The following is a 13887-nucleotide window of genomic DNA, read 5'->3' as shown; positions in this document are numbered from 1 at the left end:
TCTTTTAAAAAATAAATTAAAAAAATCCAGTTTTGCATATCTAGCATTAGCATTTAAGGTAGTATGGCACACCCCTTCACAGTTGGGGGGGGGCTGGGAATCTACAAAACGCCGCAATCTGCTGGCATTTGAACATCGTGAGACCTTGGGTTAGTTGAAACCACATCAGATCAGCAAAAATAAAATTAAAACCTGAAATTGAAAAAAAAAAATTAAAAGGAAAAAACTGCCCCAAAATGATTACCTTTTATAAATAAGAGAAAGTTCTATCCTTACTGGTCCTAAATCTGAATAACTATGTCTAATTTTTTAAACCTTAATTACATTATACCTATCAATATGTACTAGAAGAAAGAGGAGAAAAAAAGTCACTACACTAGTACCAGGACAGCACGCTTACAAGATAGCCATTTTATACATTATTAACAGACAGTGATCAACAAAGAGTCTTCTATGAGGTGATGGGGGATGCAGAGAAAGGCAGGGTAGTACAGTACATCACCAACATGGACAAAATAGTAATTAAATTCCCTAGTCTAGACACTGAATTTTGGGAATTTATTGTCTCTTTTTTTCTTTCTTTTTTTTTTTTTAAATAAAACTTCTATTTTGTTATTTTATTACTTGAACAAGTTTGGATATTTTAAAAGCGCCCAGCATTTTACTTAACCTGGTTGTTTGGAAATAAAAAAAAAGAAAGAAAGAAAAACAAAAAATATCTCACCAAACAACCTAACGTTTTATTGGAAAAACAAAGAACATGATTTTTTTTTTTTTAAATGTTGTTGTTTAATTAGAATTGAAAAAGGCCTTTTCTCTTTCTTTCTGAGTTAGCATTTTGGAGCCTTTTGTTTGAAGATGCATTTGCCCTACCATGTCTGTGAATGTCTACGTTAATCTACTTTGTTAGTAAAATTTATAAAAATAGGAGTGCAGCAGCTCTTTATAATAAATGTCGCATTCAGTGTCTCATACTGGCTGTGCCTTAAGTACCAAATTTATAAACGTAACAATTTAAAAAATATTAATAAAACGGCAATATCACATTTTAAAAAAGGAAAAAATATATATCCACACTACAATATGTTTTAATGCCATCTATTGAGTTGTACTTCTATAGTTGCTGTTGCCGACTTATTACCAATATTAAAAAAAAGTTAAATTAAAAAATATCCTTCATCATAAGTATTTTTCCCCAACTGAGGACCATATATTATAACAGCCAAATGTTAACATGTGCAAACAGGAAACTGTCAGTTTTTCCCACCAGTCACAGTGCAGCGATGTTTATACTTTTTATTTTTAAAATTCTGTTTACATCTACAATAAATTAAAAAAAAAAATTCTTCCATAGCCTCTCCGGTGATACTTGCAGCACTGAGGTATTAAAAAAAATATATAAACCAAAAGGTTGCTTTCCTAATTTGTAAATAGAAAGTGAATGGAGAAAAGGTTTCGTTAACGCAGGCTTATCCACTCCTGGCCCAAGGCCCCCCAGAGCTGGGGGTGGGTGGGGGGCAGGCGGGGAGAAGAGAGGCAAAGTGTCCTAGGGACCTTTGGAGGTGCTGAAATGATTGGACAATAGAAAATGATCAAATATTTAAAAATTAAGACTGAAAAAGGATGTCTCCCCACCCCTCCCCACCCAAGCCAAACAGGTGTGCTTTGAAACTTTAAATATGTTAAATATTAAAATTGTAGCTTTGTTTTTAAAAAACTTCTTGGGAAAAGCAGTTTTTCATATTTTAAATAAAAATCTAACTAGACGGTAACATTTGAAGCTGTGCACAGACGAGAGGTTAATATGCTGGTATGATGCTAATAGAGTTAGTTCTTAGGTCTATCACACAGACAAAAGGAGCTAAACAGTGTTCTAACTTTTCCCGGGGTCGTCCTGGCAGCTGGGTGTTCTCCAGTCTCAGTAACTCGCTTGGTTCACGTTCCTTTCCCTTCTCCTTCCACAGAGCATCAAACTGCCTGGGACCGACTCCCTCACAAAAATATTTGATTCTCTCTTTCTTAATAGTTTCTATGTAGTTAATGGAATTGTATTTACAACATTTCTTTTTTAGAATTCACAATTTCAAAAAACCTTATAATATCACCTCTTTCAACAGAAAAAAAGCACTTATAGAAAAGGAGGACACTCGAAACATGGTCGTCCTTACCTTATTGCCGAAAATAGATATACTTAGGTTAACAAAGAGACATCACAAAAAAGAACTGCCGTCGAGTCTGTTAATTAGCCTACTACATCTCACTTCTTATACAATGCAAAGTAGAAAGTCCACGCCCACCTCCCGCTCCACACTTCACGACTTCGCTTCCAAGTGTGCTCGAGTTCTACCTGAAAATTCATACAGTCTCAGAATTGGTACCAAAATATTGAGAGTAATATTACCATCTCAGCATCCTTTAAAAGTGAGAACACAATCAACACAAGCAAAAAAATTTTTTTTAAGAAAAAAATAATACCTTAATATAACAATTATACTATGGTTAGCTTTTAACTAGATATTAAAGCTATATGACTACTGGACTACGTCAAAATCACTACTGAATGTGATTCAAAGAGATTTAAAAGGAGAAGGGACATGAGAGCAGGGGAAGGGAAACCATCAAGAAAAACAAAAACAAAACAAAACCAAAATCATGGGTTATATATACATTTAAAAGCTGTTGTCTTATATTACAGCAGATTCATGAGATGATGAGATGTAGTCAACCCTCGATCCGAAGTGAGCCATCTCTGGTTGGGATGGGGAGTGAGGCTGGTGGGGGTCCAGGTCTGATGACATCACCTAAACAAAGGGCCACTCAGAAACTTCGCCCAGTCTTGCCTGGACATCCAGGTATGCTCTGCAGGGTGTAGCAGGTCGGGGGTGCCCGGAAGAGAACATAAAAGGTGGGGGAGGGGCAGGGGTGAGGTGGGAGGAGAAAGAAGAAGTGTTAGGCAAGTACGTGATTTATTCCAACTTTTTAACTCTCGCTTTTTATGACTACATGGGGCTCCTGAGCATGCTTGAAATGGCCTGGCTAAACAGCTTGCTGGTGGCACAGCTTGGGAATCTGACACCTAAGCCATGCCTGAGGCTGGGGAGAGGGCAGCTGTACAACTCATTTTGCTGATTTGATACAGTACTGTAGAATTTGGAGGTAATGGCAGGAAACGCGGCCAGCAAATGTGGTCATGCTGTGTTTTCGACTAGACTGGTGAAATACACATTGATCAGCAACGCTTTTTTTCTGGTTAAACTTCTGCTTTCAAAGCTACACGTTTCAAAAACTTCTGACTGTCAATAACTAAAAATGCAAATTTCCACTGAAAAGAATCATATTGCGTACCAAAGACTCAAGGCCGGGTCACTTATTAAAACATCCACAACGAATAACCAGCCTTGGTTATAGGAAATAAAAACAGGCCCAGGAGTCACAGACTTGCTAGTTGAGTCTCCCCTAACTGACTGTGAGCCAGGGCCCCTCATCTGCACTAAATATCTGATGGCACGAAAGTGTGTGTTTTGGTGCAGCCACGTGACTCAGTGGGCTCACTTAATCCATTTTGGAGGGGGATGGGTCGTTACCTCCTCTCTCTCAGTTATTTCCTCCTTTTGTGGAAACTGAGTCCTAAGGCTGCATGGAGGATGGGCTGGCAGCAGCTTTGCCCCACCCCCTACCCCATGGAGAGGCTGCAGTGGCCTTGGAGGGCATGGGCTACAAGTGGAAGCCCTAGACCACCCTTGTTTTTCAGGGGAGGAAGGGAAGGAGTGCTGGCGGCCCCAGTGGATCTGCCGCACTTGGTGGTGGTTTAAACCCCTCATCATCTGACTCCACAAAGGGCTGGTGCCAGCTTCCTCCTCCCGAGTTCTCAGATTTCTCAGTCTACTTTGGTCTCAGAGGAACCTTACTTTCCCTGGGGCCCCAAATCCAGTTTAATTAGTAGTCAGTAGCTCTCCTTCAAACTGTTAGTGGCCTCTGGCTCCGGCCAGCAATGGCTGGGTCAGTGCTCTAAGGGAAGTGGAGGCGAGGGGTGGGGAGAGTCCACACATGGTTTATTTGGTTAAGAGAGGCAGTTGCGTTAGTTAAGGTGATTCCTTAGCAGCAACGTTAGAGAAATCCAAAAGAAATTTATGGAGCTCAACTTAACTTGGTCTCCCCACTGAGCCCACTCTAGATTCCTGGCTGACCCGGGGGCCTGGTGCCCCTTGTAGAGAGTGAGCCCTCTACAAGAGAAGCGTACTACGAACTGCAAACCAAAGTAGCGAATCCATCTCCAGCCTGGCTTCTGCTACGTCCCGGCTCCCAGGATGATAGGCGCTCATGTCCTAGCTGGGATTTTCCGAGTGGGACCCATTCCCAGGCTTCTACTGTCACTCTCTTCCAAAGAGACAGACCCATGTGCCAACCCCCAAACTAATGTGCTAACACAGTACGCATTTGGCTTTCACGAGAGAATCCCTCTCACTTCCTTGTGCTCTCCCCAAGAACGACAGAGATTCATTTTCAAATGAGAATATGACAAGAAGCTCCCTCACTGACTGGCCCAACCTCCCTCTCCTCCACTCCACCCCTTCCATAGCCCCATCAAAGTGATTTAAAAAATGTTTAATTAACTGGAGCTCAGTTTAAAAGGTTAGGAAACTGGCAGGGATCCAAATCCACATTACGCAGGTGATATCGTTAATTTAATTTGCTTTTCGAGCGGTAATCTGGATAATTACTCAGTAGTTACTGGCAAAAATGTTTTCTTTTCACTGAAAGATGGAGTCTGGCTGTTCGACTGTAGGAAACCCATTGGCTGAGGCCAGGGAGCTCCGGGAAGCCGAAAGGGCCCAGCAACCCTCAACGTCAGCTCCCAGGACCCTGCGGGGAGGCCTGGCCCCCACCGCAGGCCTGGCAGAAGCCCAGTGTTCCCCTGCCTCATCCCCCTGGGATGAGGGGATGGGCACAGCACGAGATCTCCTTCCAGTTTCCCACGCTCTTGATTGTATTTCAAGACAAAGAAAGATGAGGGGAGGGGAAGATAAAGAAAAGGAATCAAAAGAACCAAATCGAGAAGAAAAAAAAAGTGGGGGTCATGATTAAAACTGGAGAAAGGGATGAGAGATTAAAAGATGGGATTTTTTTTGCCCCCCCCGCCCCCCGAAAAGGGGTCCAGAAAGAGGAGAGATGTTGATGCGACGAGATCCGGGCCCGTGCGTACTTGCATGCCCAGGGCACATACAGGTACGGACACGCCCGGCAGGGCGGAGACACATGGCAGAGAAGGTAATACCTCAGAGTGGGATGGCAACGAAAGCACCTGCTCAATGGTATCCATTTGTAAAGGCCGTTGCAATCAAAGGTCCCTAAAATTGCACAATTGTTAAGGTCATCAGCACGCTATACATGGAACAGATTGTCATATTCTGGGAAAGGAAATTATGTCTGGGGCTAGACTGTGGTTGCCAGCATGAATATGTAATTCTGAGACACCGTGCCACGAAGGGCCAGGATGATGACACCCTCTCCAGCTCCAACCCCTCCAGCCCCCACTCCCCATCCCAAGCCTGTGTTCGGACCCAGGGGAAAATCGAGAGCCAGATTCAGGGGGGTGGGTGCGTGATGGGAAAGGGAGGCTCGTGCCCCAAATGAGGGACACTGTTGCCCTGACTCCTGGAGCATAGAGATGACAGTGTCTCTGTCCACAGTCCCAACGGCTCTGGCTGCGGAGGAAGCAAGCCCGTGCAGACAAAACAAAAACCATCACAGCCCACGGGTCAAGACACCCAGGTTTTTCAAGAACAAACAGGGCCTGTGTTTCTGGGTGCTGAACATGGAAATGAGTTGTGTTCTACATGGTGACAGACGGTCTCCCAAACCGATGCAGCTCTCGGCTGAATGATAACACTCTGGATTGGGTACTACAGCTGATCCGAGGAGGTCTGACTCATCAAACTGCTGACTTAAGTGACTTTGGCTTGGGAGTAGAACTGAACAAGGACCCAAGCTGCATAGGCCAGGGCTGGCAGGAGTGTGTGTGTGCGTGTGAGAGAGATAGAGAGAATGTACGCATGTGTGAGAGATTGTGAGAAATTGTGCACGTGAGACAAAGTGTGTGTATGCACGTACGTGCGTGCGTGCGAGAGAGAATGTATGCACGTGTGAGAGATTGTGTGAGAAATTATACACGTGTGAGACTGTGCGTGTGTGCGTGTGTGTGTGTGTATGGCTCCCAAGTCCAGGGGCAGGATCTGGCCATCCTGGTGCCTCACACTGTCAGCACTGGCTTTGCTCTCCCCAGCACAGCCCTCTCCTGAGGGGGACAGGACCTGGGACAGCGGACACTCCCATCTTAGCTCAAAGCCAAACGGCCTCCAAAATGCTCAGGTTGGCTCGGGAGAAGTCGGCCGATTTTCTGTTTCCCAAATGGATGGGACAGCGAGCGAGTGGGCTCAGGCACATTCATGCTCACACACACCGGGAGGGGAAAGAACAATACAATCTGAAAACAGCATGCAAATCTGTTAAGCAAATTTCCATGGCCTGGATTAGTCAGATTATAGAACCACAGAGCATTACAAATATCAAATGCATCTGGCCTTGGAGTGGGGCACAGCTAAAGAACACGAATGGGAACTTACTTGGAACCTAAAAACTAAGAAACATTAGCAAAGGGAACCTCCTGGGGAGGACCTGCACCCCACACCACATCCCAGGCACCAGCACTGCCACTGGACCTTTGGCTGGGGGACTCGAATGACTAAGGTTGCTACTCTGAGTTGGGGGGGTCTGCAGCTGAGGTCCAGGCTCACATGACAATCTCCAGAAGGCAGAGGTCAAGATCAGGGGCTGACACTGAGGACCTACTGTGTGCCAGCAGGCGACATAACCTATTTCCATTAATTCTTAATCTTTTGACTTATTTTCCTTTTTCAGTGAGGGAGGTGATGGGTTATATAAGTGGCTCAAGGTTGCGTGGGCTGAAGATGATGGAGTGGTGCTCTGCACCTGACCTGCTCACACTGCTTCCACTCCATCACATGCCCTGGCCCACAGGTGCTCAGGTAACATCTGAACAGAAGAGCTTCAGCCCCAGGTGGCTGATGTGACGTGGATGGGGACCCACCGCCCTCTCCTCGGCTCCCAACTCTGGGCTTTTCCAGCACACTCTCCCCATAGGTCACGGGAGATGCGCAGGTAGGCGGGGGCAGGAGGGCAGGGGAGGACAGGTACTTACAGCTATGCCGTGGCCAAAGCCGGAGCCCGGCTGTGGGCTGGCTGCACTTATGTAATTCCCCACTCCGGAGTCCTGGCTGGCAGGGCCGTAGAGATCGGCGACAGGTCCTGGGCTGTTGGCCCCCGGGAAGCCTCCGGGCCGCGCCGGATTGGAGCCTGCCGGGGAAGCGGGCGCGCCAAAATTCGGTTGAGCACTGTAGCTATTCAGGACTGGTGTGCAGAGAATAGAGCTGGGTATGAGGCCAGAAGCCAGGCATGCACCGGTCATCACAAGCCAAACACTCGAGAAAAACAGCTGAGGCCCAACTTCTAACACTCAACCAAGGCCATGCGAAAACATTAGCAGGGACTCAAGAATACTCAGCCCAGGCTACTACTAAGAAGCTCGGAGCTCCAAAAATATAGAGAATAAAAAAACAATCATTCAACACACTACGGCAACCAACCGGAGGTGCTTCACTGCCCACCAAATTATCACAATAGAAATAGAGATATATATGGAAGAGAGAGAGAGAAAGAGAGAGATTTTTTTTCACATCTGAATTGATGCTCATGCAGTCTTGTCTAGATCTGGGCACGTTGAGACAGCATTCACATCCCATGCAAACTACAAAGGAACTAGTTTTAGACTACACATTGTGTTAATATTGATATTAAAACGTGACAGGAAACAAAGCAATTTGTGTCTAGGAAAAAAAATCTTTGGGGAAGGGATTTTTGATTTTTTTTTGTTTCACTTTTTCTTGTTTGTTTGCTTTTGGATCCATTAAATGACAAATTTGTTTTAAAAAAGACAAAAAAGATCTCCATTCTCCAGCCCCCCCAAACCACTTCCCCCCTCCCCACTGGCTACTCCCTCCCTTTCCACCCTTCCCATTTATGTCTCTGCATGAAAGTTGTCCAGTCCATACTGAACGTGGTCGGAGGATGGGGTATGTCATGGAAAAGAAAATCTGGGCATCTTATCGTAACCGTAATGATGGTGGCAGAGGTTCCCCTTTCGGGTGAAGAGCAGGGGATGGAGGGAGGGGATGGGGTGGGGATGGCAAATCTGGAGGCTGGGGCCGAAGCTGGGTGAATGCCAATGATATTCTACAGGACACCCACACACTCACCTCCTGCAGTAGAAGGAAAGGGGGATTTAAACTTTTTTTTTCCTTTTGTTTAAAAAAAAAAAGACAAAGAAGTATGAATGCAGAACATACTGATTGAACCAATTTATCGCTAAAGCATATCAGACCGAGATTCCTGCTTGCCGTTAGTTATCTTCAGATATAAATTCGACTGAGAAGAAGAGCTAGGAATGTACCTGCAGAGGCAGGACTTCACACCCACTGGTCCCCAGAGTGGTGGGGGGAGAAGGCAGGGGGAGGAGACATTGCCTTGGGCCCCCTCCTTAACCCTCCCCCAAATTCCATCATCTCCTCCCCAGTGAGGGCCAAAGTCTGTCAACCAGGTTAATATTGTCTCCAGTTTTCCTTAGTAGCTTAAAGGTTTTCTTTTCCAGAATGGAAAAAAAAATTTTTTTTTTACATGCAAAAAAGTACGTTCTCATTGATTTTTAAAGCTCGAGGTGAGTCTGGGGCTGGTCACTTCTGGGCTATGGCTAATGTCGAAGAACCAGACCATCTGGGCTGCACACATTTTCAGGGCTCCGAAGGACAGCTCCTCACAAGGCTCTTCTCTCTCTGCCCCCTCAGCATTTCCGTCTCCGCCCTGTGACCGCCGTACTCCCCTCTCGGCCATGCCTTGCCCGGAGTCTGTGGCTGCAGTTCCCTACTGCTGGTGGGGGTCAAAGAGCCAGACGTGGATGGTCCCTGGATGGGAAGATGGTAGTGACAATGCACAGAAGCCAGGCTGGCAGGGGACTGCGATGGGGACAAGAAGATAGATACAAAGAGAGACCACACCAAGCGGGGCTTGGCTTCTGACTCAGCAGAGGAAAGAGAAGCTGCTCCCTCAGATGCCCTCTGGGGCAGGAGGCCCCATGGTGAGGCCCCTTGGAAGGTGTAGCCAAGAAATGAATAAACTGGCTGATGAAAAGAACAGGTTAAAGAGAAAAAAAAAATCACAAAGGCTTAGAGCAAGTGAATGGCTGATTTGGGAAGGCTCTGGCAGACAAAGAGGATGAGATTTTTGAATATAGAAGATTAAGCTTGCAGATAACATTTGGCCCTTCTCACTCATGGAGGCAAATATCAAGCTGAGATGTTCAAAAGGCGGTATTATCTTGGTCTAACACACTCTTTTCCTCTGGGCTAGGGAAAATGGAGAGAGCTCAGATAGTGGACTCCGGGTTCACCCAGGCACCTGACCCGCCTCCTATAAAGTAACTAACAAGTAACCAGCCTGTTCTGTTTCAGGGAGTAGGGAGCAACAGTGGAAGATAGATTTTTTGGCTTCTTTTTCCTCTGGCTAGATGAGGATCCAGGAAGATGGTGGGCAGGGCCACCCATCTAGGGGCTGGGAATAAGGGAGGTTTCAGTATTGGCTCCTTCCAGCACAGGGAGAACCACGCAGAGACTAATCCAGCCAGTAGAAGCAGACTGGGACACAGGATGCAGCATGCCCATGGAAGGATGCTGTCCAGACATCCCCCTCCATAGGCTTACAAGACAAGAGGGCTGGTGGTATTTTGTCTTTCCCTGGCTACCTCTCCCGGTCTTATGTGCCTAGGCCTGTAGCTTAAGAGTTGGTCTGAAGGAAATTTCACAATAAGCAGCTCTTCTTCGGCCTGAATCACCCTTCCCCACTCAGTCATCTTCCCATCAAATGACACTAAAATCAGCATAGAGAAGGCACTGTATTAGAATGCAGCTTTAAAATCCCAAGTCCTATAGTATTAAATGAACTTGTTCCTCCCAATGCCTAAGCCCCAGGTCGAAGTCACCTTGCAGATATCCCCCAGCCAGGGGTGAAATAGTGGGCTGTGGGTCTCCCCAGAGGGGAAGTTGTCAGGAAAAGCAGTCCAAAGTTCAGAATGGTCCCTTTTCTTCAAGTGCATTAGTATGCATGTGTGTGTGTGTGTCTGTGTGGCGTGTGTGTGTGTGTAGGGAAGGTTCTCAGTACATATTGCTGAATAAATAAAGAGCTGAGATTTATAAGTGGGACATTATGATTCCTGTCTCAGAAGAGGACAATGTCTTGCAAATAGCTTGGCGTTTTTTGCAGCAGAAGCTGTGAGTGTTAAGTGGCCTGGACCAAGCTCTGCACCAGGCTGGTTGTTCGGGGTGCTCACTTTTCTCCATCAGCTGCCCTGGGCAGCACCCACAGCAGTGGTTTAATCCTGGACAAGCTCCTCTTCACCTCGACCCTCGTCTCCCAGCATCCTCTGTGCTTATCCATCCAGGTAGCCAGTATGTTCAGGGAGGCAGCCAGGATGTGGAGAGAGGGAGCACTGGACTTGGAGTCAGAAGACCTGAGTGTGACCCGGCCCTGACCTCGGTGTCAACCCCTTACTCACTGGAGTCCTCATATGTGAGTGCTGCCTGCCTTAGTCAGCCTGACTCTCAGTGGGCTACGGCGAGAATGAAAAAGAGTAAGCACTCTGTGATTTGTCGAGTTTAAAACAAATACACCTATTTTTGAAACAGCTGCATATGCAGAGCCCAACAAAGCAGGTACCATATGTAGATTTAGGAAAATCTGATATAGGAAAATACAGTTCGCTTGCCATACAAATCAGGAGGTGATTTACAAAAGGATCCAATTCGTCCCCTTGATGCATTTAATCATCTTGGACCTGAAGAAAGAACTCCAAGGATGGAGGCAGGAAAGCAAGGACATGAAATCTCACTGAGGCCAGAAAGAAGAAATATATTTGAGTTAAAGTGAGAGGCATTTTACATCGGCTAAAAGGAAGAATTTCTTGCCCATCAAGGGAAAAACAACAACAAAATAAACCAAAACACCCTGACTGAGGAAAGCCAGAGAATCTTATCCCTGAGACTTTAGCAAAGGTCTGTCCTTCAGGCTTAGTCCCTCACCTAGACCTCACTTAGACCCAAAGCTCTGGGCACCTTTGCCCTCGGGGTTTTAAGGCAAGCCCAGGAGATATCTACTTCTGGCTGGCACACAGTCTGAGTGTAGCTCTGCCCAGGTGGGGTCAGAAAGGGCCGGGCTGAGGGTGGAATAAGTCATGGGGAGCAGGGGAGATTGTAGAGGCAGGCAATGAGAATTAGAACAGCTTCACTGTAGGTCTAGGAGAGGCGTGGATGTCCAGGTATTTCTGTATGATCCCTAAGTGATGCCACTGGACCTGAGGCAGAAAGCTAGAGCCTAGGACTGTGAGGGGGGCCCTGCTGGGAGGGCACCTGTGGCTCTCAGGTCTGAAAAGTGGATTATAACTGATCCAGAGGAAGGAACTGTTTATAAAGTCCTTTCCAGGTGAGCTCAGCCCACATATCTGGGACAAGCCAGGATCCAGCCAAGACCCAGCTTTGGACCCAGATCCCAGTTTGGTGGGGGGGGGTTCACATTTTCCCAAAGGGCAAGGCCAGCCCTCAAGACAATCCCAGTCACCCACTGTGTGAATCATCTGTTGCTGCCAGGTTTAATCTCCGGCGGGAGGCCCTGGTGCCCTTGGCACATTTCTGGGGACAGAGCATGTGCCGCTCAGGGTGAAGCCAATGCAATGGTGGGCCTGTTCTTACTATGTCCAGTTCAGAAGGTAATGTGCTGCCAAAATAGAATTCATTACACGTGCGTCTAGGGCCTGGTAGCAGGGAGTATGGGCTGACTGGTGGCCCCCATTCCTAGCCCAGGCCCCCCGTACAGTGTAGGACCGAGAACATGAGCCTAGGTGATATTCTTTGAGACCAGGGCTCTGTTAATTCATCACATTGGATTTTAGGGTTTTTGTTTACTTTAGAGAATTTAAAGAAACTGATTGAAAGTAATGTGTAGAGGAGCTATGCTGGTAGGCTAACGCCGGAGACAAGAGGTCAGGGTCATTGTCCCCTCCAACACTCACTTCTACCATCATCTCTGTCTGCCTTGATTAAAAACTCCACAGCACATAGATCTGTCTCCCTATTAGCAAGGGACTCCTCAAGGCTGGGCGTGTGGACAAGCGGGTGGCTCTCAGGGGTCTCTTGGGACTCTATGTTCTCCAGAGCAACAGTGACTTATCTATGTTCCCCCATAATACTGGGTGCTCAATGGATGCTGGGTCCAACTGGCCGTCAAGAGTGAAGACCTGCATGGGTCCCTCTTCACGGCCAGCCACTCCTTGCTTGAAAGTTCTGAAGAATGGGAGCTGGGCAGCCAAGGGCCTTCCTGGGAACAGAGCTAGGGACCTCACTCCATAGACTTCTTTCTGTGCCCACTATAAATTAATACAGATGATCGAATGGGCAAAGTCAGCATGAAAAGATAAACTTGTTTCTGATAATGAAAGAAGAAACACTCAGCTGTGAATTATTATCGCATGTCTTGAACAGAGCGAGGGGGATTACACTCCAGCAGTGTGCCTGGCCACCACGTCCTTGGCTCCCGTTTTTTTTCTAGAGCTTAGCCTGAAGGCGGGAGAGAGAGATAGAGAGGGCCAGCAATTATGTCCAACCTGAGAGAACTGTACGACTAAATTAAAACCAAATCAGCTCAGGGACCCAAATGCAGGAACGATCAATTTTATATATAATATATTTTTTAAGCTTTGCTGAAATTCAGTCTATTTCAGAAGGGAAGGAGAAGAAATGCTTTAAAACCAGGGGGAGGATTAAGAGGGCATCAGCGATGGTTATTTCTTTTTCCCTGTCGCCATATACATACATACAAATATATTACTGAGAGGTACAAACTCAGCCTGGTATTTACAAGTCTTGACATATCCAGAGTTGCCTGGCTCATCTTAAATACTACACAGATACATGGAGAGTATTTGCTCATTCCCCGGGCTGACAGGGAAGTCAGTGTCAATGTCTTGTGTGTCGGTTATAGCAGTTGTCAGTCCTATAAGATTGCAGTTTCTGCTTGTTCTCTCAAACCTAATCTGCTTCTGACTGGCTGGTGCTGATATCCGCTGGTTAATATCAGCGTATCTCAGGTAGGGAACTGATGCACTGGAGAACCAAAGACTTGAGACTAATAATTTTGTAGAATGGTCCAAGCTTCTGGTCAAATCACACTCCCCTAAAAAAGATTAACGTCACTACTGGCTGGCTCGAAACCCCTAACATCACGTGTTAGTGGCGAACCTGGAGATTCATACCCCCCACTCAGATCAGTGAGGGGAGAAAACCCCAAATGCCCAGAGGGGGCCCATCTGAGGAGGGCTTTGTGGCTGGGACTGTATATACTTTTACGCTGAGGAACACACTCAACAGAAAACAGCTCCTTCTCTTTCCATCTTGATGCTCGTTTATTAACGGCCCTGATTTGGGTCCGTGGTTATGTCTGTCCCCTCTTCAGGAAGGACCAGGGCCAGCTGGTTGAGAAAGTGGGTTAAGGGAGGAGGGGAGTTACCCGAATTGATACCATATGCTCCTGGTATAAATTCTGGGGATGGGGCAGCCTTGAGTGGGCCTGGGCCTGGTGACCAAGGAAACCAGGCTTTCGTCATAAGGGCAAAGAAGGAACTTTCTGGAGCTATGGTGAGGTTCTTGTTTCTTCCAGACCCCAGGGGTCCTGAGGGACAGTGCTTGTTTGCATGTGTCTAAGGAAGGAAGG

The 13887-nt window shown here is 46.6% G+C and overlaps 1 protein-coding gene across 4 annotated transcripts in view; it reads right to left on the bottom strand.

Moving 5' to 3' along the window:
* Window positions 1–245: 245 nt before the first annotated feature.
* MSI2 (musashi RNA binding protein 2) overlaps window positions 246–13887 on the bottom strand; it is a 375150-nt gene continuing 361508 nt past the window's right edge. For 2 of the 4 annotated variants that reach the window (XM_039885723.1, XM_039885727.1), the window contains 3 exons: window positions 7220–7428; window positions 5276–5348; window positions 246–2859 (listed from right to left, as the gene is read on the bottom strand). In XM_039885723.1, the coding sequence (XP_039741657.1) occupies window positions 5307–5348; window positions 7220–7428 (251 nt within the window). In that variant the 3' untranslated portion in view covers window positions 246–2859; window positions 5276–5306. The remainder of the gene's footprint in view (window positions 2860–5275; window positions 5349–7219; window positions 7429–13887) is intronic. The other 2 variants (XM_039885725.1, XM_039885724.1) reach the window with 2 other exon arrangements.

Source organism: Pteropus medius, unplaced genomic scaffold (genome assembly GCF_902729225.1).
Source record: "Pteropus medius unplaced genomic scaffold, Ma_sr-lr_union100, whole genome shotgun sequence".
In the NCBI taxonomy this organism is placed as follows: Eukaryota; Metazoa; Chordata; class Mammalia; order Chiroptera; family Pteropodidae; genus Pteropus; species Pteropus medius.
The sequence above is the reverse complement of the archived record's forward strand: the minus strand, read 5'-3'. Positions and strand labels throughout refer to the sequence as shown.